General features: G+C 43.2%; 1 protein-coding gene across 2 annotated transcripts in view; it reads left to right on the forward strand.

The window, feature by feature from the left end:
- Positions 1–26,901, forward strand: part of LOC139378762 (copine-8) — a 109,512-nt gene that overhangs the window by 14,897 nt on the left and 67,714 nt on the right. For both annotated transcript variants that reach the window (XM_071121239.1, XM_071121240.1), the window contains exons 2-5: positions 12,586–12,626; positions 18,227–18,273; positions 18,788–18,891; positions 23,984–24,023. In XM_071121239.1, coding sequence (XP_070977340.1) covers positions 12,586–12,626; positions 18,227–18,273; positions 18,788–18,891; positions 23,984–24,023 — 232 coding nt within the window. The remainder of the gene's footprint in view (positions 1–12,585; positions 12,627–18,226; positions 18,274–18,787; positions 18,892–23,983; positions 24,024–26,901) is intronic.

Genomic DNA, 26,901 nt, shown 5'->3' on the forward strand with positions numbered 1-26,901 from the left:
CTGCTGGAGGACTGGCACAGTGGAGCAAGGGAAGCGGGAGTGTAAGAGAGGGAGCGAGGTGGAGGAGGGGAAGAGAGTGGAGAGAGAGTTGGAGGAAAGGTCAGAGAGAATCTTAGCGAGAGAAACAGACAGACAGACAAGATATCACCTTCAATCAATCAGAATGGGTTCTCAACAGAATCCATGAATAAAACAATGACAATTCAGTAAATGTGTTATTGTGCCTAGCTAAGATGGGATACATTGATAGATGGTGGTAAGACCTGAGATTGAGGGGAGGGGGGGGGTGCAGGGAAACAGAGTGAAAAGAAAGAGAGAGAGATAAGCATATTAACTACATCTGCCAGTGTTTATAGTAAATGGTAATGCCTAGTTGTGTCTCAGAACAAGGGCTATACTTCTGTGGCATGTCACTCATGACCACCACTGAGTTTGCATGTTGACATAAGAGTGGATTTGCCTAATAATGTAAAACATGGCAAGCACAGGTTGAAATATTAATTGTGTGTTGTGTGCGTATGTGTGTGTGTGTGTGTGTGTGCGAAGGTGATCGCATGCGTACACACTGCCTAGTCTCTTTGCTCACCCAGCCCAGCTTGTCAGTAAAAATTAGGGCAGGTCTCTCCGAGAGAGGCACTGAGAATATACAAGCCACAGCGCTGCTGATGCTCTCTTTCTGTGTGTGTGTGTGTGTGTGTGTGTGTGTGTGTGTGTGTGTGTGTGTGTGTGTATGAAAGAGGTATACATGGTGATAAATTATAACGTGTGTGAGAAAGAAAGAGGGAGGGATAGGGAGAAAGATATAGGGAAAATGTAGAGAGGGGAGACAGAAAGACAGACAGACATAGCTAGCTTCTACCTGTGGAGCTGGGCTCAGTGACCTGTTGAAAAGCCTCCTCATATTAGCATGCTCTGTTGCTCCTGTTCTCTCCAGATGTTGCCAAGCATAATCCTGCTCTGTTGCCAATGTTGCCACACTCATATCCATGTCCTTTCATACAGTACAAGCCGCCATGGAAATAGAAAACCATTTTTATTTTTTATTTCACCTTTAATTAACCAGGTAGGCTAGTTGAGAACAAGTTCTCATTTAAGAACTGTGACCTGGCCAAGATAAGGAAAAGCAGTTAAGACACATACAACAACACAGAGTTACACATGGAATAAACAAACAGTCAATAATACAGTAGAAAAAGTCTATATACAGTGTGTGCAAATGAGGTAGGATAAGGGAGGTAAGGCAATAAATAGACCATGGTGGTGAAGTAATTACAATATAGCAATTAAACACGGGAATGGTGGATGTGTAGAAGATGAATGTGTAAGTAGAGATACTGTGCAAAGGAGCAAGATAAATAACTAAATACAGTATGGGGATAAAGTAGTTGGATGGGCTATTTACAGATGGGCTATGTACAGGTGTAGTGATCTGTGAGCTGCTCTGACAGCTGGTGCTTAAAGCTAGTGAGAGAGATATGAGTCTCCAGCTTCAGTGATTTTTGCAGTTCATTCCAGTCATTGGCAGCAGAGAACTGGAAGGAAAGGCGGCCAAAGGAAGAATTGGCTTTTTTGGGGTGACCAGTGAGATTTACCTGCTGGAGCGTGTGCTACGGGTGGGTGCTGCTATGATGACCAGTGAGCTGAGATAAGACGGGGCTATACCTAGCAGAGACTTGTAGATGAAGGTGTAGGAGGCTATTTTGTAAATGACATCGCCGAAGGATCGGTAGGATGGTCAGTTTTGCGAGGGTATGTTTGGCAGCATGAGTGAAGGATGCTTTGTTTTGAAATAGGAAGCCGATTCTAATGTCATTTTGTATTGGAGATGCTTAATGTGAGTCTGGAAGGAGAGTTTACAGTCTAACCAGACACCTAGGTATTTGTAGTTGTCCACATATTCTAAGTCAGAACCGTCCAGAGTAAAGGTCGACCGATTAATCGGAATGGCCGATTAATTGGGGCACATTTCAAGTTATGAAAATCGGAAATTGGTATTTTTTTGGCGCCGATTTAAAAAAATATATATATAATATAATAATTATAAAAAAATAAAAATAAAAAATACAAATAAAAAAATAAATATATCTATATTACATTTATTTTTTTACACCTTTATTTAATCTTTATTTAACTAGGCAAGTCAGTTAAGAACACATTCTTATTTTCAATGACGGCCTAGTCGGTGGGTTAACTGCCTCGTTCAGGGGCAGAAAGACAGATTTCCACATTGTCAGCTCGAGGGATCCAATCTTGCAACCTTACAGTTAACTAGTCCAACGCAATAACGACCTGCCTCTCTCTCGTTGCACTCCACAAGGAGACTGCCTGTTACGCAAATGCAGTAAGCCAAGGTAAGTTGCTAGCTAGCGTTAAACTTATCCTATAAAAAACAATCAATCATAATCACTAGTTAACTACACATGGTTGATATTATCTAGCGTGTCCTGTGTTGCATATAATCTGACTGAGCATACAAGCATACAAGTATCTAAGTATCTGACTGAGCTGTGGTAGGCAGAAGCAGGCGCGTAAACATTCATTCAAACAGCACTTTTGTGCGTTTTGCTAGCGGCTCTTTGTTGTGCATCAAGCAATTGCACTGTTTATGACTTCAAACCTATCAACTATCGAGATGAGGCTGGTGTGACCAAAGTGAAATGGCTGGCTAGTTAGTGCTCGCTAATAGCGTTTCAAACGTCACTCACTCTGAGCCTTTTGGTGGTTGTTTCCCTTGCTCTGCATGGGTAATGCGGCTTCGATGTGGTGGCTGTTGTCGTTGTGTTGCTGGTTCGAGCCCAGGGAGGAACATTAGCTTTCTTACATAGCATATATTGCACTTTTACGTTCTTCTCCAACACTTTGTTTTTGCATTATTTAAACCAAATTTAACATGTTTCATTATCTACTTGAGGCTAAATTGATTTTATGGATGTATAAAGTTAAGTTAAGTTAAAATAAGTGTTAATTCAGTATTGTTGTAATTGTCATTATTACAAATACATTTTTAAAAATATTTATTTGTATTTTTTAAAACGGCCAATTTAATCAGTATCGGCCTTATTGGTCCTCCAATTATCAGGATCGGCGTTGAAAAATCATAATCGGTCGACCTCTAGTCCAGAGTAGTGATGCTGGACGGACGGGCGGGCAGGTGCGGGCAGCGATCGGTTGAAGAGCATGCATTTAGCTTTACTAAGAGCAGTTGGAGGCCACGGAAGGAGAGTTGTAATGGCATTGAAGCTCATCTGGAGGGTTGTTCACAGTGTCCAAAGAAGTGCCAGAGGTATACAGAATGGTGTCGTCTGCGTAGAGGTGGATCAGAGAATCACCAGCAGCAAGAATTTAAAAAATATTTTTTACATAGTTTGTATGTCTTCACTATTATTCTTATTCACTATGAAATAGCACATGAAATCATTGCTAAACAATATTTTGTATTTGAGATTATTCTAGATGGCCACTGTTTGCCTTGATAGCAGCTTTGCACACTCTTGGCATTCTCTCAACCAGCTTCATAAGGTCACCTGGAATGCATTTAAATTAACAGGTGTGCCTTGTTAAAAGTTGATTTTTGGAATTTCTTTCTTTAATGCGTTTGAGCCAATCAGTTGTGTAAGGTAGGTCTACAAGGTAGGGCTGGTATACAGAAGATAGCCCTATCTGGTAAAAGACCAAGTCCATATTATGGCAAGAACAGCTCAAATAAGCAAAGAGAAATGACAGTCCATCATTACTTTAAGACATGAAGGTCAGTCATTGCGGAAAATTAAGAACTTTGAACGTTTCGTCAAGTGCAGTCGCAAAAACCGTCAGGCGCTATGACGTTTCGTCAAGTGCAGTCGCAAAAACCATCAAGCGCTATGATGAAACTGGCTCTCATGAGGACCGCCACAGGAAAGGAAGACCCAGAGTTACCTCTGCTGCAGAGGATAAGTTCATTAGAGTTAACTGCACCTCAGATTGCAGCCCAAGTAAATGCTTCACAGAGTTCAAGTAACAGACCCATCTCAACATCAACTGTTCAGAGGAGACTGCATGAATCAGGCCTTCATGGTCGAATTGTTGGAAATAAACCACTACTGAAGGACACAGATAAGAGAAAGAGACTTGCTTGGGGCCAAAAAACACTAGCATCTAAAATCTGTCCTTTGGTCTGGAGTCCAAATTTGAGATTTTTGGATTCTAACTGCTGTGTCTTTGTGAGACGCAGAGTAGGCGAACGGATTGCCTCCACATGTGTGGTTCCCAACGTGAAGCATGGAGGAGGTGTGGGGGTGCTTTGCTCGTGACACTGTCAGTGATTTATTTAGAATTCAAGGCACACTTAACCATCATGGCTACCACAGCATTCTGCAGTGATACTCCTTCCTATCTGGTTTGCACTATCATTTGTTTTTCAACGGGACAATGACCCAACACACATCCAGGCTGTGTAAGGGCTATTTGACCAGGAGTGATGGAGTGCTGCATCAGATGACCTGGCCTCCACAATCCCCCGACCTCAACCCAATTGAGATGGTTTGGAATGAGTGAAGGAAAAGCTGCCAAAAGGTACTCAGCATATGTGGGAACTCCTTCAAGACTGTTGGAAAAGCATTTGTCATGAAGCTGGTTGAGAGAATACCAAGAGTGTGCAAAAAAGCTGTCATCAAGGCAAAGGGTGGCTACTTTGAAGAATCTAAAATATATTTTGATTTAACACTTATTTGGTTACTACACGATTCCATGTGTGTTATTTCATAATCTTGGTATCTTCACTATTATTTTACAATGTAGAAAATAGTACAAATAAAGAAAAAAACTTTTAATGAGTAGGTGTGTCCAAACTTTTGAGTGGTACTGTTTGTGTCTAGTCTGTTATTCTGTAGTATTCCCATTTGTATTAGATACAATCACATCTAAATGAAGAAGGTACACTGCATATATTCCCCTCATTTGTTTCTGTATCAGGATCTCATTCAATGTGGAGGTAGGTAGGCCATGTTATGTTGCTAAGATTAGAATCCTAGCACTATGTTCACTACTACAACAGGCAGAAGGAATCTCACAGCTTGAGAGTGTTTTTTGTTCTTTGGTACTGTGGCTGTATGGAAGCGCAGATGTAATATTCTACACCACACTTTGAGTTAGAATTGGCACACTGTGTGTGTTTGGCAGAGCCGTTTTCTTCCATGGTGGTGACTGTATCTAGTTCAGTGTGATGGTGTATTCTCTGTGGATCCATTATCTAGGCCACACTGGGAAGAGAGAGGGGAGCAAGAGGTGAGAGGGAAGGGAAAGAGAGGGAGGAAAGGCCCTCTGTGAGATCTGACTTTGTTCTGGGAAAAACCCTTCTCCCACACCAAGGATAAGAGGAGAAGACAGGAGAGGAGAGAATGTGAGAAGAGAGGAAAGGAGAGAATGTGTTTGCTCACATTTACAATCTTACCTCCTTTCCTCTCCCCTCTCCTTTTATTGTTTTCTCTCCGTGCAGTGAGAGTGTTACCCATGACCAGCAGGACAGTAATATCCCTGGTTAAGTCACAGTTTCACAGACCAGTGCCTGGTGTTGCAGTTTTCTTCCTTCTAATTCGGAAGTGCCTTTTCTTACTCTACATGGGGTGGGGCTGTAACTGTACTGTGTGTGTGACTTCATTCCATTCAGGTAGCACAGTAGAGGATGATGGGTAATGTAGGTCAGGGTCCTGGGGGTCTGCTACATGTTCAGCGGGTTGTCATGGTAATGCTGTCATAACCAAACAGTGGCGATCTCTCATTTGTGAGCCGATCATAGAGACATGCTTGATATGTTCATTAAATTAAATGTCTGTACGAACACATCTCATCAGAGATAGCGAGAGGGAGAGGAGAGAGGCAATGAGAAGAGAGAAGGGGGATACTATCAAATCAATTTTTACTTTTCATGTTGTTTAGCAGATGTTATTGTGGGTGTAGCGAAATGCCTGTTTCCAGCTCCAACAGTGCAGTAATATCTAACAATTCACAGCAATACGCAGAACCTAAAAGTAAAATAACAGGATGAGCAATGTCAGAATGGCATAGACTAAAATACATTAGAATAGAATACTGTATATACATATGAGATGAGTAAAGCAAAAATATGTAAACATTATTAAAGTGACTAGTGTTCCATTATTAAAGTGGCCAGTAATTTCAAGTCTATGTATATGGGGCAGCAGTCTCTAGGGTGCAGGGTTATGTAACCGGGTGGAAGCCGCCTAGTGATGGCTATTTAACAATCTGATGACCTTGAGATAGAAGCTGTTTTTCAGTCTCTCGGTCCCAGCTTTGATGCACCTGTACTGACCTCGCCTTCTGGATGATAGTGGGGTGAACAGGCAGGGGTTTGGGTGGTTGTTGTCCTTGATGATCTTTTTGGCCTTCCTGTGACATTGGGTGTTGTAGGTGTCCTGGAGGGCAGGTAGTTTGCCCCCGATGATGCGTTGGGCAAACTGCACCACCCTCTAGAGAGCCCTGCTGTTGCGGGCAGTGCAGTTGCCGTACCAGGTGGTGATACAGCCCGACAGGATGCTCTCAATTGTGCATCTGTAAAAGTTTGTTGGTTTCAGGTGCACCACGGTCCCAGGGCCCGAACCTCCTCTCTGTAGGCTGTCTCGTCATTGTTCGTAATCAGGCCTAGTTCTGTTGTGTCGTCTGCATACTTGATGATTGAGTTGAAGTGGCGTGTATGGCCATGCAGTCATGGGTGAACAGGGAGTACAGGAGGGGGCTGTGCATGCACCCTTGTGGGGCCCCTGTGTTGAAGATCAGTGAAGTGGAGATGTTGTTTCCTACCTTCACCATCTGGGGGTAGCCCGTTCAGGACCCAGTTGCACAGGCCAGGATTCAGTCTCAGGGCCCCAAACTTAATGTGAGCTTGGAGAGTACTATGGGATTGGGCAGTGTGCAGTGAGATGGTGATTGCATCGTCTGTGGATCTATTGGGGCGGTAAGAAAATTGTAGTGGGCCTGTAGTGTCAGGTACGGTAGATATATTCCTTAACTATCCTCTCAAAGCACTTCATGATGACAAAAGTGAGTGCCACGGGGCGATAGTCATTTAGTTCAGTTAGCTTTGCTTTCTTGGGTACAGAAACAATTGTGGACATCTTGTAGCAAGTGGGGGCAGCAGACTGGGATAGGGAGAGATTGACTATGTCCGTAAGCACTCCAGCCAGCTGGTTTGCGGATGCTCTGAGGACGCTGCTAGGGATGCTGTCAGTGCCGGTAGCCTTGTGAGGGTTTACACGCTTAAATGTCTTACTCACGTTGGCCACATATGTCTTGTGTCTGAGCCGTTGAATTGCTATTCCACTTTGTCTCTATAGTAGCGATGTACCGATATTACATTTTTGGCCGATACCGATATCCATTATTTTCCTTGCCTAAAAACACGATACCGATATACAATTTTTTTGCGGCATTTTAAGCATTCTAGTAGAGTTAAATAGTTAACACAGACTGCTGCGTTCATGAGTGTATGGCACTGCATCTCAGTGCAGGAGGCGTAACTACAGTCCCTAGTTAAGTAGCTGGCTAGCTATTTATTTTCATCAACTGAAGTTCAATTTCAATAGGCGAACAATTGTATTGGTGATAGCTAGGTACCATGCTAAAGCTATCCCAGAAGTTGCGGTCAAACAAATTATGCTTTATTACCAACGCGAAGACCCAAACGGTGTTCCACAGTATGTGAAGCTAATAACAGTGACGCTATTACTGTGTAACTCTGGTAAGGCAACATCAGAAAATAGCACACTCGACCGGTGCTCGACCAGTCGGCGAACGCCAACATCACCCACGACAGAGAATGGTTGATTGTCAAGGGCAATAAATTCCATTATCTTGGCTTTAATGGATTTTGCCTTTGAGTTGTCTCGCTGAAATGCTGTTACTCATTCAAATGACTACTCGACTTGTTGACTGCACAATCCACACAGCAGACATTGTGTGGGCTAGGTAATGAATGCTGTGTTGCATGTGTAGCGCAACATTTTACGTGGCGTCATTACCTCATGTACCTACGTTATATTGGTATGCACCGTAGCTTTAACATCAGTGTTAAATTAGACATCGGGCGATACCGTTGTTGGCATTTTTAGCTAATATCGGCCGATTCCGATATGTTCGCCGATATATCGTGCATCCCTACCCTATACTGACGTTTTTCCTGTTTGATTGCCTTACGAAGGGAATAACTACACTGTTTGTATTTGGCCATATTCCCAGTCACCTTGCCATGTTTGAATGCGGTGTTTCACGCTTTCAGTCTTGCGCAAATGCTGCCATCTATCCACGGTTTCTGGTAGGATAGGTTTTAGTCACAGTGGGTACAACATCCCCTATACACTTCCTGATAAACTCAGTCACCGTATCCTGGTATTTGTATGTTATGTTATTCTCTGAGGCTACCTGGAACATATCCCAGTCCACGTGATCAAAACAATCTTGAAGCGTGGATTCCGATTGGTCATACCAGCATTGAATAGTCCTTAGCACGGGTACTTCCTGTTTGAGTTTCTGCCTATAGGAAGGGATGAGCAAAATGGAGTCGTGATCAGATTTGCCGAAGGGAGGGCAGGGGAGGGCCATGTAGGCATCCCGGAAGTTGGAGTAGCAGTGGTCAAATGTTTTTAGCAGCACGAGTACTACAGTCAATGTGTTGATAAAACTTTGGTAGCGTTTTCCTCAAATTTGCTTTGTTAAAATCCCCAGCTACAATAAATACTGCCTCAGGATATGTGGTTTCCAGTTTGCCTAAAATCCAGGGAAGTTCTTTAAGGGCCGTCGTGGTATTGGCTTGAAGGGGAATATACACGGCTGTGACTATAACCGAAGAGAATTCTCTTGGGAGGTAATACGGTCGGACTTTGATTGTGAGCTATTCTAGGTCAGGTGAACAAAATGACTTGAGTTTCTTTATGTTATCACAATCCCACCATGAGTGGTTAATCATGAAACATACACCCCCGCCTTTCTTCTTCCCGGAGACTTCTTTATTCCTATCTGTGCGATATTTTGAGAACCCAGCTGGCTGTATGGACACTGTATGGACAAAGACAGTATATCTCGAGAGAGCCATGTTTCTGTGAAACAGAGTATGTCTCTCTGGAAGGAGATTCTCGCCCTGAGCTCATCTACTTTATTATCCAGAGACTGAACATTAGCGAGTAATATACTTGGAAGCGGTGGATGGTGTGCGCGCCTCCTGAGTCGGACTAGACGTCCACTCCGAATACCTCTTCTCCGCCGGCGGTGTTCTGATCAGCATTTGGAATCAGTTCAATTGCCCTGGGGGGTAACAAAAAAATAAAAAATACTGCAATAAAGAGCTGCCATATCTGTCAGTGCCATCTTGCTATTTACTCTGTGAAACAGCTCTTGTCTCTTCTCCTGTTTTTAAGGAGCAAAGGGCTACTTATATCGTCTAATCGGGAGCGGCTGTCTGAGTGGGATAAATACTCCTACCCACAAAAAACTAGATGTCGGACGGTTGCTATGGTTACCGTTGTAGCTGAGACATTCCGAGTGAAGAGGACAGAGGACCGAGTCGGGCCTCGCTGGGGCTTGGTGACTGGGAGGGGGGCGTGACTTACACGTGACAGACAGTGCCTTTCTCTCTCTCTCTCCCCATCTGTCTTTCACTATCAATACAGTTCAATTCAATTTGCTTTATTGGCATGACCTAACAATGTACTTATTGCCAAAGAGTACTTCTCTCTCTGTTTAAAAGAGCTCTGAAAGGCTTTTAGAATAATTAAACCTCTCTTCTCACACTCATCTATCCCTGTCTGTCTGTCTCTCTTTCCCTCTCTATTTCTTCCTCACCTACTGGGGACAGCCAGCCAGCTAGATAGACACCTGCTCTTATGGTTCTGTTGGTGCTTTGGTCTTTTTCCCATTTTCTTTTCTAAAGAGAGATTTGTCTGGCCTGGTGTCAGATCTCTCTCCTCCCCCACTTGTTCTCAGATGTCAGGTTTGTTATTCACTGTGACTGATGGCCCTCACACTGGGTGAATCTCAGGGGCATCAGCCTTCTGTCCTCCTTACCCTCCTGGGGAGAGAAGATGAGGTGACAGAGACGCAAAGAAACTTATTTGATCAGATCTGGAGTCAGTTCTCAGCAGTTTTTTGGCAGAGCCTCGGCCAGTCCCCGGAGGCTAGGCTGGATGCTGGGGAGCATCTCTGTCAGCTGCTTGGTCTCGGCGTGGCCAGTGATGGGTGAAGGTGTTGGCTGCCAGGGAGACCTTCACTTGGGGGTTGTTGAAGGGGATCACTGTCCCCTGGCTCGTGAATATTATAAATGAGGACACAGTACTTTTTGAAATGAGGATACAAAGATGGCATACTTTTTGTGATCATGTCACAAATATTAGTATATATACACAAAACTGGTCAAAACCATGTTGATGCAATTGTGCCATAGCAGATTTGGGTCAGTTATCACTTGTTGCTAGGTCAGATTTGGGAGCCATTTGTTTAGAGTTAAGATTGGTGGAGGCTGGAGCCCACAGTTGTTTGGCTACACAGGAAGGCCCAATAAGAACATATTTGCTTGACAATCACCGGCTGACAAAATGTAATGACCGATACTGCCCTGATGCTGACACACACACACAGGGGGAATCCAGGGGTCCATTACACACACAGCAAGGACCAAAGGGACCGTTTCAGTGATGTAACCAGCCAACACAGTCTGGCTAAAATATTTATCTCCTACTATGATGAAGGAAGCCTGGTTTAAAATGCCGTCACGACCATGCAGACCCTATTATAGCCTCTGCAGCTTTTAGACACACACACACACACACACACACACACACACACACACACACACACACACACACACACACACACGCACATACACACACACACACACACACACACGCACATGCATCCACACATACACTCACTGACAAAGTGAGTGAGTCAGTGAGCAACATGGGTAACAGGAAACAGGAAGGCATGGACACAGACAAATCAGTGTGCCCTCCTGTCCTACAGCAGACCAAAGCCTCTGCTGAACCCTGGGCTTTAACGGGATAAAGTGGAACATTTCATCACCTTTACACAGCTCAGTAAGTGTCAGGGATAGTTCAATGGGACATGAACCAGCAGGTCAGGAGGAGAGAAGGGTAGTTATCTCTCCCTGCAGAACCATTAACGTTTCCAAGCCATGGCAGAGAAGTCACTTACTGTATCTCATCTCACGTTCTGTCACGATCGTTGTTATAATCATACTCAGACCAAAGCGCACCGTGGAATCGGTTCGACATCTTTTATTTTAAGGAGAACCGAACAACAAAACAATAAAGAATAAACGATACGTGACGTTCTGTAGAGCTCACAGGCATCAACACAAAAAACAAGATCCCACAAAAACCCAGTGGGAAAAGCCTCTGATTGGGAACCATACCAGGCCAACATAGAAATATAAAAACTAGAGTACCCACCCTAGTCACACCCCGACCTAACCAAATTAGAGAATGAAAGGCTCTCTAAGGTCAGGGCGTGACACGTTCCCTCACTCTATCCACCCCCCCCCCCCCCCCCATTCCTTCATCCAATCCTGATCTTATAGGATGAATGGATGTGTATCGGAATCACTCCAGCAAATTCGCTGAAGAACAGCTCAATTATATTGGAGGTAACTGTATTACCCAAATCCCCTGCTTTAAATTAGTCAATCTTCCCAGCCCTATTTGATCAATATTCTCCAACTCCCAGAGTGAAGTATAAATGCTTTATGACTGGTGCAAGATCTGTCTCTGGTTGTGGAGTTAACCTTAACCCCCACCCGCCTTGAAATGCTATTTTGTTTGTAAACGAGTCATTGATTCCAGTGGAGTTTGAAGGTGTTCATGGGTAGGGGCTTAGGGGTAATTTCGTCTGTTTACTGTAAATTAATAGTTTAATTGACTGAATCTCTAGGGGTTGGGACTAGGGGGTTGAAAGGCGGCCCCATCCCAAGGGAGGTGCACAGGAGGTGTTTTTGATCACTGATGATGCCTTCATTATAAACCCCCTCATGAGTATCATGATATAGGAGGTGTTCTTGATCACTGATGATGCCTTCATTATAAACACCCTCCTGAGTATCATGATATAGGAGGTGTTCCTGATCATAACGGATGGGGCTTTTAAACAGCACTGTCAGTGTGCATTTCATGGCCGCCTCTCTCCCTTACCTTAATCTTTCTCTGTCTGGTAATTAGCCTGAGAAGACGAGACCCTGAGAAGACGAGGCTCTGTAACGGCTGCTACAGCAATCCCTCGTTTACAGGCCTCATCTGCTAGCCAATCAGAGCATGACGCTCATGTCTCTCTCCCCAAATGGCACCCTATTGACCAGAGCCCATTGGGCTCTGGTGAAAAGTAGTGTAATATTAAGGGAATAGGTTGCCATTTGAGACGCAATCCTGTCTGTCACGCTTGTATCCTGTATCTATCCCCAACGGTGTTCCCTGCCTTAACTAACGAGAGCCTTAATGAGCCAATCAGCGTCTCGTTGTGCTTAGCGAAGCAACATGGTGTCAGTTTGACTTATTCACACCTCGCTCCCTCCTGTTTGTTTCCTCTTCACAGAAATCTGCTGGACATGGATACCTTCTCCAAATCAGACCCAAGTAAGATCACTATGGTTTTCTGTTTATTTGTTTGTTTCACAATGACACGGTAATATCTGTTCCATAACAATGTTTCTGTATAAATGGTAAGTGTGTGAGTGTGCCTGGGGGCTTCCTGAAGCTTTGGCTCTCCTGATGAGCCAAAACATCTCCAACAAGCATTCTATCCTTTCAGCAGGATTGGGGTCCATTTCAATTCCAGTCAATTCAGAAAGTTTACCGAATTCCAATAACAATTCAAATTCTTCCTCCTTGAAAAGCTATGAAGAAAATTGGAATTTCAGGGTACTTCCTGAATCGACTGGAATTGAAACGGAATTGACCCCAACCCTGCTGTTCAATCATTTAACCCCTCTCTATGCCCTAATCCAAGACCTAACCTGTTTTAACCCAACCTCACACTCCGTATCCAACCTCCTCTCTCTGTCTGGGCCCATTTTCCCAAAAGCGTCATTAGAACCTTCGTATTAGCATTGGAAGCCCATATACGGGTTGAAAATGGCAGATGTGGGCACTGATAAGCCCCTAAATTGGAACGATGTGGCTGTACAGTAAAATGAACAAGCTTTCAAATGATGCCCACCTGACCCCGATTGTGATTTAAAATGGGCAGTTTTTGGATTGTGTAATGTGTGACTTTTATTTTAAAAAGTCAGTTAAGAATAAATTATTATATACAATGATGGCCTACCCCGGCCAAACCCAGACGACGCTGGGCCAATTGTGTGCCACGCTATGGGAGTCCCAATCACAGAGTCCCAATCACAGAGTCCCAATCACAGAGTCCCAATCACAGAGTCCCAATCACAGAGTCCCAATCACAGCCGGATGGATTTGAACCAGGGACTGCAGTGACACCTCTTGCAGTGAGATGCAGTGCCTTAGACCGCTGTGCCACTTGGGAGCAACAACAACAGTAATTGTGTGATGGCGGCGATGCAGGGTTGTATTCCAAACAAAAAAACTACTACCTCTTTATAGTTGAAGAATCTTGTTTGAGTCATAAAGGAGCATGGAAATGACTTAGGATCTTTGGAGAGGTGTGTGTCCTCTTGGAAACACCAATTAGTCCCTCTCACTCAAACCTTTGTCATTACTTTGTCTTATGTTGCATCTACCCCACATTTTTCAGGAATATTCTTGTAATCTTCAATTGTTTCAATGCTTTCAAATCCTTCTTTAACCTGCCTCCTCTCCTTGATCGACACTGATTTGAAGTGGATTTAACAAGTGACATCAATAAGGGATCATAGCTTTCACCTGGATACACCTGGTCAGTCTGTCATGGAAAGAGCGTTTCTAATGTTTTTCACACTAAGTGTATTTCAATCATATTGAAATCAATTTAGTTTTATTTTGCTAATTGTACAGCTATAGTGTCTGTAATTCTTGCCTTATTATATTTCATGATGTGCAACAATGTGCGCATTATGAGCCATCTCCATATTTGCAACCGTAGGTGATAATATCTCTCTTGGAACTGATACGTCATCAGTATTATGAAATAATTATAATGTTAATGTCATACCCTGACCTCAGAGATCCTTTTAATTCTCTATTTTGGTTAGGCCGGGGTGTGACTAGGGTGGGCAATCTAGTTTTCCTATTTCTTTGTTTGGCCTGGTATGGTTCCCAATCAGAGGCAGCTGTCTATCGTTGTCTCTGATTGGGGATCATACTTAGGCAGCCCTTTTTCCCACCTTAGTTTGTGGGATCTTGATTTTGTATAGTTGCTGGGTAGCCTGCAGAACTTTACGTTTGTTTTGTATTTTGTTGTTTTTCGGTGTTCATTTTAATAAAAGTAAGATGTTCGCCTACCACGCTGCACCTTGGTCTCCTCATTCAAACCACGAGCGTAACAGTTAAGCTGAAATTTGAATGGGGAAAGCTGATCCAAGAGCAACGCTGCCTTTCTTTTCGAACCCTATCACTATCGACACATGCCCAGAGGGGTTTGTTTAAATGCGGAAGAGACATTTCAGTTGAATGCATTCAGTTGTACAGCGGACTAGGTATCCCCCTTTCCCTTTCCAACGACCCACTTAGTGAATCGGAGCCATTGCCTTTTCAATGTTAGTCATCCGTTGCTGAATGAATGACATTGACAATGGATTATTATTTTACAAAAACGCACACAAACAATCTATTTTATGATGGATACATCTCGTATACATTAACATGCCATACAACATGGATTACACATAAAGGTGTGAATCACTCCCTACTTTTAGGGAGTGTTTCATTTATTTTTACGGTAATTGTGTGAAGAGGACCCGAGAGCCAAATTACTAATCTGAATATATAGAACCATCCAGTAGGTGTGGTCTGTTGTGCTTTGTTTTCCCTGCTGTTTAATTGAGAAGGTCAGCATACAGACAATAGTGTTTCTGTTCTTGATACTTTCATCTTTTATGAGCAAGGAACAATTTTGCATTAGTTTAACTTTGGAATATATCAACTCCTTCTCCACCATGCCGAGGCCCTACCTTCCATCCCTCCAGCCTTAGCTTCTCCTTTATTTGCGTTTTAGTTCATTTTTAAAAAAATTTACAGGGACAGTGCACATTAATCAATCAGTAAAAGTGCCGGTTTTAGCCAGTCGGCTCATTTTCAACCGTAAGTCCCTGGGCAGGTTATTAAAAACAATTACAATACAGACAAACAATGAGCAGTGAGCACATGCGGAGCAACATAGGGCGAGCAACACGTAGCATGCAGACAGAGAAACATACTGTAGAACAAGCAACACGGAGCATGCAGACAGAGAAACATGCTGTAGAACAAGCAACACGTAGCATGCAGACAGAGAAACATACTGTGGAACAAGCAACACAGAGCGCGCAGACAGAGAAACATACTGTGGAACAAGCAACACAGAGCGCGCAGACAGAGAAACATACTGTGGAACAAGCAACACAGAGCGCGCAGACAGAGAAACATACTGTGGAACAAGCAACACAGAGCGCGCAGACAGAGAAACATACTGTGGAACAAGCAACACAGAGCGCGCAGACAGAGAAACATACTGTGGAACAAGCAACACAGAGCGCGCAGACAGAGAAACATACTGTGGAACAAGCAACACAGAGCGCGCAGACAGAGAAACATACTGTGGAACAAGCAACACAGAGCGCGCAGACAGAGAAACATACTGTGGAACAAGCAACACGTAGCATGCAGACAGAGCAACATACTGTGGAACAAGCAACACAGAGCGCGCAGACAGAGAAACATACTGTGGAACAAGCAACACAGAGCGCGCAGACAGAGAAACATACTGTGGAACAAGCAACACAGAGCGCGCAGACAGAGAAACATACTGTGGAACAAGCAACACAGAGCGCGCAGACAGAGCAATGGCAGAAAAGGCAAGAAAACAAAGCGCATAAAAGCAGCAGTTCGGCTAAAGGTCAACCCAGTGTTTTCTTAATGCTTATCTGGAGGGTCACGTGAAACACGGGAAAATGTAATAAGGCTTTGGGAAAACCATGCTTCTTGAATGTTATTCATATCAGTGTGATGTTGTGCATGTCAAATCAAATGGTATTGGTTGAATACAACAGGTGTAGACTTTACAGTGAAATGCTTACTTACGAGCTGTTCCCAACAATAGAGTTAAAAAAGTAAGGAAAATATTTGCTAAATACTGTAAAAAGGAAATGGTAACACAATAGTAACAATAACAAGGAGTACCAGTACCAAGTCAATGTGCATGGGTAACAGGCAGTTGAGGTAATACAGTATGTACATGTAGGTAGGAGTAAAATCAGGATATATAATAAACAGAGTAACAGCAGCTTGTGTGTGTTGGAGTGTCAGTGTAGTATGTGTGTGTTGGAGTGTCAGTGTAGTATGTGTGTGTTGGAGTGTCAGTGTAGTATGTGTGTGTTGGAGTGTCAGTGTAGTATGTGTGTGTTGGAGTGTCAGTGTCAGTGTAGTATGTGTGTTTGGATTGTCAGTGTAGTATGTGTGTGTTGGAGTGTCAGTGTAGTATGTGTGTGTTGGAGTGTCAGTGTCAGTGTAGTATGTGTGTGTTGGAGTGTCAGTGTCAGTGTAGTATGTGTGTGTTGGAGTGTCAGTGTAGTATGTGTGTGTTGGAGTGTCAGTGTAGTATGTGTGAGTGCGTGGGGAGAGTCAAGTGAGTGTGCATAGAGCCAGTGCAAGAGAGTTGGTGCCAAGTGTTGTATGTATGTGTCAGTGGGGCTGCTGAGGGGAGGAGGGCTCATAATAAAGGCTGTAATGGAGTCAATGGAATGGTATTAAAGATGTGGTTTCCATGTTGATACCACTCCGTTGACTCCATTCCAGCCATTATTATGAGCCGTCCTCCCCTCAGCAGCCTCCACTGTTAGGTAGGTAGGTAGGTGTTATTATGTTTTACTGATGAATCACTCTGGGCTGTGTGTTAATCAGTAATGTGTGTATTGTTGTGGCACTATTGCCTTCTCTCTCTATCTCCATCTTTCTCGTTTGCTCTCTTGCTCTCTTCTCTTTCTTTCTTTCTCTCTCTGGTTAGAAAGCATCACATATGCTCTTCATCTTTCTGTTTTTCTTTTCTTTCAGGCATTTTGTCCGCTTGTCTCTTTTTCTGCCTGTCTTGACATTCTTGATCTCAATATTCAGCATCTCGAGATTCTGTCTCTGAGTCTCGCCCCCGAGTCTCGCCCCCCTCTCCTCTCCCCTCCTCCACAACTCCAGCCCAAAATAGAAACAGGGCGTCTTCCTTCCTTCTCACGCCTCGTGAGTCAATCAAAGTGACTCCGCTCATATGTCACGGGTCATATTCTCAAGGCAGATTTATTCATATTCATGTATGGGATCTGCGGCAAAGATTAGGGAGAAGGAGGCTTTGTGACTAATGATGATAGGCTTATGATGATGAGCCAGGTCCAGGGCCATGTACATTCATGTAGGGAGGCACTTGTGCTGAGTGGCCGTCTTAATCATGCTGAGTGCTGCTGCTCAAGTCTACCGGGATTAAGATGCTTCAGTGGGCAGCGAGAGGAGCCAGGGGAGGGATAGGGGGGGGGGGGGGCAAGAAGGACAACTTTGGCCTTTTCTTCCCAGGTCTCAGGTGAGACTTGGGGGTCATATATCTCTCTTTGGGCGTGCCTATGAAAAGGAAGGGAGAAGGAGAGAAAGCGAGATCCAGAGATAGTGGGAGTGAGGTAGAGAGAGAGGGGAGAGCGAGAGACTGGGGGAGAGGGAGTGTGAGAGAGATGTCAGTGGTGGCGGGACAACGGCTGCTCTTATGTTTGCTACATTCCTCTCTTCCCTCTGTAACAAGCATATGAGCAGAGGAAAATTGGCTTCTGCTCTCCTCTGGGGCTGCCGAGTAAGTGATTAAATAGTGTGTGTGTGTGTGTGTGTGTGCGCGCACCACTACCTTAACAGGAGTTTATTATGCTGTGCATTCTCAAAGTCCTACTGAAATAAGTGCACCATGAATGAGCTCAGTTTTCTCCCCACTAGAGCATTATAATGTTGTTAAAATATTCCTCCTATAATGTTTGTAACCCTGTAATGCATTTTCCTCACACTCAACAGGTCATGCAGGGTCCCCTAACCTTGTTCTTCTGTGTTTCTCCCTCTTCATCTAGTATGCGTTCTGTACACACAAGGCATCGGCAATAAGGAGTGGAGAGAGGTAAGTCCCCTTCAGTTAGCCTACACAGTACACCAGCTACTGAATTGAAAAGGCCTGATATTCAACATGATCTTTGGCACTAAATTATGAAATGAATCCTCAACCCCATCTCTGCATATTTTCCCCTATGATTAATAATTACTGAAATATCAGACCCATATAACACTTATAGATAGCTGTGTTAGGTATTACTCTGTCTGTCCCAAATGGCACCGTATTTCCTACATATGGGCCCTGGTCAAAAGTTTTGCACTATATTGGAAACAGTGTGTCATTTGGGAGGCAGCCTCTGACATCAATAATGTCACTCTCAAGTAATGAATTCTCAATATTTCATTTATTCATTTGAAATTGAGATGCGCCATGATATTTTTTGAGCGGTCAATTCGTTTCTCTCTCCATTAGAAATTGTATGTCACGAATGTAGTCTGTCAAATACCCACATTCAACCGAAGGAAATATCTTGCATGCCTTTGACCCTCAACTTTTTCATCCTCTCTCTCGCTCTCTAAAGTTTGGAAGGACAGAGGTGATTGAAAACACTCTCAACCCGGAGTTTGTTCGTAAATTCATCTTGGATTATTTCTTTGAGGAACGACAGAATCTGAGATTTGACCTGTAAGTAAACATTTGTATGTGCCTCTTTGTTTTTCACTACCTTTGTGTAGTTATGTGTGTATAGTGTATAAAGGAGTGTATCTAGAGTGTGCATTGTCAGTACGGATTGGTGTCCCTGCCTAGTGTCCTGTCAAAGTGTGTGTGCACGCTTGTGTGTGTGTGTGAGTGCAGCCTTGTGTTTGTGTGTGTGTGCGCGCGTGTGTGCATATCGGTGTTCCTCCTCGTCATCCTGTCAGAGTAGGTATTTAAATTTCTCTCTGACTTGCGAGGGGTCAGGAGGCTGCGTGGGCACTCTCTCGCCGATACAAGAGAGAAAATTAAGTGCTGTGTGTGTGTCAGCGCCTGAAAGACCAACTAGGGCCTGTGAATTAATACAGTAAAAGTCACATTCCTTTACTGAGAGACACACAGCTAACAGAACAAACAACTAACTGAATACACACAACTAATTGAATGATACACAAATCTCTATTTACTCCAATAGCATTATTTACTCCATGTGAAATGGCCTGACTGGGACCATAATAAACGATATATACAAAAGTATGTGGACACCCCTTCACATTAGTGGATTCGGTTATTTCAGCCACACCCGTAGTGACAGGTGTATAAAATCAAGCACACCGCTATGCAATCTCCATAGACAAACATTGGCAATAGAATGGCCTTATTGAAGAGCTCAGTGACTTTCAACGTTGCACCGTCATAGGATGCCACCTTTCCAACAAGTCAGTTTGTGAAATTTCTACCCTGCTAGAGCTGCCCCGGTCAACTGTAAGTGCTGTTATTGTGAAGTGTAAATGTCTAGGTGCAACAATGGCGCAGCCGTGAAGTGGTAGGCCACATAAGCTCACAGAACGGGACCGCTGAGTGCTTACGCGCGTAGCGTGTAAAAATCTCCTGTCCTCGGTTGCAACACTCAGCACAAGTGTTTGTCGGGAGCTTCATGAAATGGGTTTCCATGGCACACCATGCGCAATGCCAAACGTTGGCTGGAGTGTTGTAAAGCTTGGCGCCATTGGACTCTGGAGCAGTGGGAATGCGTTCTCTGGAGTGATGAATGAAGTTAACTGCTTAGTGCTAACTTTAAAGTTTTAAGGAGGAATAATGGTCTGGGGCTGTGTTTCATGGTTCGGCCTAGGCCCCTTAGTTCCAGTGAAGGGAAATCTTAACACTACAGCATACAATGACATTCTAGACGATTCTGTGCTTCCAACTTTATGGCAACAGTTTGTGGAAGGCCCTTTCCTGTTTCAGCATGGCAATACCCCCGTGCACAAAGCGAGGTCCATACAGAAATGGTTTCTTGAGATTGGTGTGGAGGAACTGGCCTGCATTGAGCCCTGACCTCAAACCCCTTTCGAACACCTTTGGGATGAATTGTGTGTGAGTGAGAGAGTGAGACAAAAAGTGTGTGTTATGGGGGAGGCATGTGTTCACGACCTGTGTGTGTCTCCCCTCAGGCTTAAGATTGTGTGTGTGTGTGTGTGTGTGTGTGTGTGTGTGTGTGTGTGTGTGTGTGTGTGTGTGTGTGTGTGTGTGTGTGTGTGTGTGTGTGTGTGTGTGTGTGTGTGTGTGTGTGTGTGTGTGTGTGTGTGTGTGTGTGTGTGAACATCAGGCCATACTACATCCTCCACTGATGGCTGTGCTCTGCTCAGATAGCTCACGCTCTTTTTTTCTCTCTTTATACCTGCTTTTCCTCTCCCTTCTCCCTCCTCTCGCTCCCTCTTTTTCCTCTCCCTTCTCCCTCCTCTCGCTCCCTCTTTTTCCTCTCCCTTCTCCCTCCTCTCGCTCCCTCTTTTTCCTCTCTCTTCTCCCTCCTCTCGCTCCCTCTTTTTCCTCTCCCTTTCTCTTTCTCCCCCCACTGATCACTCTCTCTTCCTTCCTCTCTTTTCCCCTGTCTCCTCCTCTTTCCTTCCTTGGAGTTCTTTCTGGTTTGTGTCAGAGTAGACATGTAATAATATTCTGTCATTCATGTTATGGCTCGGTTGGTGTCTTGACTGTGTTTAAAGGTTAGGTAGGGCAGCTTTTCATTCTTGTCTATCCTGGTCTGAAATAGAATTTTCCCAGGCAAGCGAGTGGAACTCTAGTCGAATGGGTTTCTGAGAGAGGTGGACAAGAGAGTGATGGAGCCCTGCTAGGCTGTGTTAATGTCAGAGCTGAGGCTTAACACACACAGACAAAACACACACACACCACAAGCATGTGCACGCATACTAGCTGCTGATGCTCGCCTTTGGAACATCTACATATAAAAAATAAATTAAAAAGTATAATAAATCGATTGAATATACACCATCACAATAAATCCATTGTTTTAGGAAGGTCCGTCTAAAGAAACATGATGATATGAAGAAAATGTATTTCAGAAGAACAGAATATGATTTGGCCTACTGTATGTTATCTGGCTATGCGGCATGCTGTGGGCTTGTTCATTTAGCAGGCAAGATAGGCTTAAATCCTGTACCATTATTTTATATTATATGATTTTATAGTAAAAAAAATATGAACATAGCTGAATGAAATAGAAAGGACATTTTTCCCATTCCGGAGTGAGAGTGTGCATATGAAGTGGCTATGTTGACCGTAAAAGTGATGATTTGAAGCAGGTCCTATACGCTAGACTTAGATATTTGGCAACCATAGAATGCATTAGAAATTAAACAATATATGGGCTGAATGATGCGACTATAGGCTATTGATGATTTGAGAGGGAGAGGAGATGGAAACGCCTGGTGGTGAGATTTTCTGTAGCTAAAGGTAATGCCTATTAATTATAAAAAATATAAAAAATGCCCTATATTACTAGGCCATTAAAAATTGTAGATTAACTCTGAATTTTTTTTTGTTTAGGCTAGAACAATTTTGTACCAAAGATGTCTTAAATCAGTGTGTGTAATATGCAGTAGGCTATCTATTTTATAACGGCATCATTATCTTAATTCCGTTTTTTTTTCAGGCTTGGACTTATACAGTATAGGCCTATGCAGATGCATAAGCTCTAATATGCATCTGGTTGTTTTGAATGAATCATCACCTTAGAAAACACTGTCCATTTTGTTGTGTTAGGCTTTGAAACAACATCCACCAGCGATCATGTTTTTCACTCAGTTTGAACCTGTTGTTGAACTTCTTCACATTTTGCACAATACTGTTTTTGTTGAGAAGTGTTTGGTGTGATTTTCAAACCCATTTGCATTGATGTCAGAGTGGTTAGAGGGACAATAGCCGGCCATTAGGACCTGACCCGGCCACACCTGATGATCATTATAGAGTTGGGTGCTACTAACACATGTCCAGAGTGCATAAGAGGAGATTACCCTGACTCAACGGTCACATAAGAATTCTACTGTGGTCATGACTCATGATTGCCGGAGTGGCGGTAATACGGTCACCACAACAGCTCTACGCACACAAGTACGCATACTGTACATCATGGACAGACCGAGACAAAAATATGTGCACGCACACACGTGGTAGTGTGTGTTTGTGTGTGTTAGGTGTGTTAGGTGTCGTGGGCCATTTGTTTTGGCAGCTGAATATATACAAAAACACATGCCTTTGTGCTGTGTGTCTCAGGAAATTATTTTTTCATGGATGTAAGTGATCTGTTTCAATGGAATAGAACATTAGAGCTGCTGTGCCTCCAGTGCTTTGTGAGTTACATAACAAACATCCCAGAGCTCATTCTGACAATACACTCAGAATGACAAATACACCATCCCATCTCACTGACAGTGGCAGTATGCCACATAATCTGTCCTGCTTGCTAGTGTGTGTGTGTGTGTGTGTGTGTTAGGGGAAGCTGGCACAGGACTAGAGCCCAGAGACCCACGAGTATCACACAGAGAGAGATATTCCCTCTCATCTCCCATCAACAGAATCAGAGACTACTAGTTGTTTGATGTGTGTAATTGAGTAAGGCCATCCTGTTGAGACAACATTGACAGAGATGATAGTGGATGAAAACACTGGCCTGATTGAATAGACAATTTCCCCTCGGGCACACATAATGTTTTCTGTCAACAGAGTTATGTCTATTTCTGGCCTATGTGATAGTGGGGAGGTGATGTTCCAATATGTGATTTAAATGGAATCTATGTTCTATGGCTGATGTTGTATAGCAGTGTTGCTCATCCTTTTTGTTGAAGCTCCAGTTTGTGGTTTGGAAAGCTATTCAATGGTCAATGTTTCAATAGTCTCAGCTGTATACAAGTGACGGGACCAATTTGTTCTTATGCTATCTAAATGACTAACAAAATCAATGGGGGCTCCATGCATGCTCCAATGAATTTTTGATTCTCCCGGAGTCAAATTTTATTTTCGTGATTGTTGGTTCTCAAAGGCTCCATTTTCTATTCTACATCATTTATATATGGTTTTACTTGTTTAAGTGTACACAGATTATTTATTTTTACCATCCCCCAAAATGATTTTCAAATAAATAAGATCGCATTTAGATTTTTCTGGTGGGGTGGCGGCCACGATTTAGCATATCGGGGAAACACTGCAGACTGTAGCTTTAACCAGGGCCTGACAAGCAGTGGTCTTTTCTCCTTGGTAGTTTGTTTCGATTACATGTAATGGTTCTCACTGTCAGAAAAACCACAGGGGCTACAGTAGTGGGTCTTTGTACCACTGCTTTTCTTTCAGCTACGTGAGGCTCAGTCTCCATAAAATTGCTTTCAAATATTACCTCAAAAATAGACGTCTATTTTTAGTAGCTGTGTAAAATGACCTGGACTGTGAAATTACTTTAAATTGGTTCCTGAATCTGCAGCTGATTGCAGCCCTGTTGGACAAGAACCCCCCTTTCCGAAACTGGCTCACACAGACACCCGCATTGGTACAAGGATACAAACACAAGCCCACAAACACTTAAACACCCAGGGAGTCCTCCAGTATGACATGTCAGGATACTAAAAGGATTGAAAAGCACAAGAAGACTTAATAATACTCTGCGTGACTTCATTGCTTATACATTTACTGAGCGGTCTGAGTGTCCCCTTCTGTAAATCACCTGTTGCTCCCAGCTGTACTGCTGTCATCTCCATGGCCCTCTAACAGTGTGTGTTTCTGTTCTCTTCTCCAGGTACGATGTCGACTCAAAGAGCTCCAACCTGTCAAAACATGTAAGTCTCTCTTTCCGTGTGTGTGTGTGTGTGTGTGTGTGTGCGCGCGCGAGAGTGCGTGTGCGCTTTGGGGGTTCATCCTATTGTCATTAGCACCCCCTTACAACAGTAGTTACTCTCTGTTCTGTAATTACTGGGTTTAGTATTTCATAGTGGGGTTACCTTCCCTGGGTAGCCAGTGTGTTTTAGCATAACTGTGCACTCACACACTCGCTCTCGCCTTCTCTCAGTTCCATGTGATGCGCTGTGTGTTCTCTACCCTCCCTGCCCCTGCCCCTGTGAATAAAAACACACAGATTACAGTAATTTCATGTAACAATGCCATCAGTCTCTCTTTGTTGACACACAATAAACCCTGATTCTTCTTTAAAATTTGATGATTTTATTTACATTTAGATAGACAGGCACACACACACACACACACACACACACACATGTTCCGATGGGATCTATTTTGATCTTATCTGTTCTTATAAAATCTAGAATAAGAGATGCATATTACCCACTGCAGTCTTACCACAAGGACCCCATCTGTGCCTGTCACACGCTCTGGGAATTGCTCATTCATGTGGTCCCTTTCTCTCTTCTGCGCACCACTCTATTCCACAAATGTATCTCTGTCTGCTAGCTCCCCCCAAGGAGTTTGAGTTCTGTACTTTTGCCTTGGACACCTGTTCAGTCACTGAATTAAAATAAGTTGAATGGAAATAGTCCTAGAGCAAGGGCCGCATGTGTGCAGGCTTTCGTACCAGCCCATCTCTAACACACCTGACGCTCCCCATCCAACCTGATAGAGCTTGAGAGGATCTGCAGAGAAGAATGGGAGAAACTTACCAAAAACATGTGTGCCAAGCTTGTAGTGTCATACACAAGAAGACTCAAGGCTGTAATCACTACCAAAGGTGCTTCAACAAGTATTGAGTAAAGGGTCTGTTTACTTATGTAAATTTGATATTTCAGTTTTTTGTTTTTAATACAATTGCAAAAAAATGTTTTAACTGTTTTTGCTTTGTCATTATGGGGTATTGTGTTTCGATTTATGTGAGGGGAAAAATCAATTTAATCCATTTTAAAATAAGGCTGTAACGTGACAATGTAGAAAAAGTCAACGGGTCTGAATACTTTCCGTGTGTGTGTGTGTGTGTGTGAGAGCGATACAGTACCAGTCAAAAGTTTGGACACACCTACTTATTCAGGGTTTTTTATTTATTTTTACTATTTAGAATAATAGTGAAGACATAAAAACTATGAAATATCACATGGTATCATGTAGTAACCAAATAAGTGTTAAACAAATCAAAATATATTATATATTTTGAGATTCTTCAAAGTAGCCACCCTTTGCCTTGACAGCTTCGCACACTCTTGGCATTCTCTCAACCAGCTTCATGAGGTGTCACCTGGAATGCATTATCAATTAACATGTGTGCCTTGTTAAAAGTTAATTTGTGGAATTTCTTTAATTAATGTGTTTGAGCCTATCAGTTGTGTTGTAACAAGGTAGGGTTGGTATACAGAAAATATCTCTATTTGGTAAAAAATCAAGTCCATATTACGGCAAGAACAGCTCAAATAAGCAAAGAGAAATGACAGTCCATCATTACTTTAAGTCATGAAGGTCAGTCAATGCGGAAAATTTCAATACACATTTCATAACCAAAAGTAAGTGGACACCTGCTCGTCGAACATCTCATTCCAAAATCAAACCAAATTGTATTTCTCACATGCGTCTAATACAACAGGTGCTATGTTCCCTCTAAGCTGCGTGCAATATCCCTGAAACTTCCGTGCAGCTCCCCCAGGACGGTCTTGCAGAAATATCAGCCCACAGTGAGAAACACGAGATTGAACTTCACCCAACTTTCTAGAGCAGTGGTCACCAACCCGTCGATTACGATCGACCTGTCGATCTCCAAGGCATTCCTAGTCGATCGCCAGAGATGCTGTCTTTGTTTAAATTCTTACTCAGCACTGTCAACACTTTGTATTCAACACTTTTATAAGCCATAAAATGCACATTATTCCTATTGCCACACAGCACTGCAGCAGTAATGAATGAGTAGGAAGTATCTATAGGCTTGGGTCTTTTTTAATATCAGGGAATATTTCACTTTCTCTGTTCATAGGAGTAACAACATGAATTTGTGCATGAGGCAGAAATAATGCAGGGACGACTTGAGTTTTGCCATCAACAGGAAGACGGTGTCCCATTTTGGTCAGTGTCAGTGGAGGAAAGGGAGAGTGGAGGGATGTTAAGAGACAGACCCTCAGTCTGCTGCTCAGACCATCAGATGCAGCCCCCCCAAAAATTATTTAAAAAGCAGATTATTTAAATGTATGCTCACTCAGCTGTGCTTCACAAGTAATACCACAACGAACTATTACTGGTGTGATCATAAAGCCTACCTCAAATCAAATCATGGCCCAAACAACAATGCCTTGGTAGGGCAATTCAAGCAAAGCCAATTTGCAGTGATAATGTATTGGGCCTATAGCTTACTGCACAAACCTCATTGCTACAGTATTGTTTTTAAAAGGCTTAAGTTTTTCATGTAAAATAAAATCTGAGCGGTAGATCTCTGCTTGGATTTTGACTCAAAGTGATCTTGACTCAGTAAAGGCTGGTGACCAATTTTTCCTGTTAACGCTATCAACGTTTCCGGGTGTCGACCCCTGCACCTCTCTGATTCAGAGGGGTTGGGTTAAATGTGGAAGACACATTTCAGTAGAATACATTGTTGAACAATGACGAGGTACCCCCCTTTTCCCTTTACTGTGGCATTTGTGATCGAATTAACACTATTAGCCACATTCAATGCAATATACAGACACCAAACTAACTATAGAAGAGATGTTGTGGTAGGCGGAACGCATCAGA

Source organism: Oncorhynchus clarkii, chromosome 21 (assembly GCF_045791955.1).
Source record: "Oncorhynchus clarkii lewisi isolate Uvic-CL-2024 chromosome 21, UVic_Ocla_1.0, whole genome shotgun sequence".
Classification (NCBI taxonomy): Eukaryota; Metazoa; Chordata; class Actinopteri; order Salmoniformes; family Salmonidae; genus Oncorhynchus; species Oncorhynchus clarkii.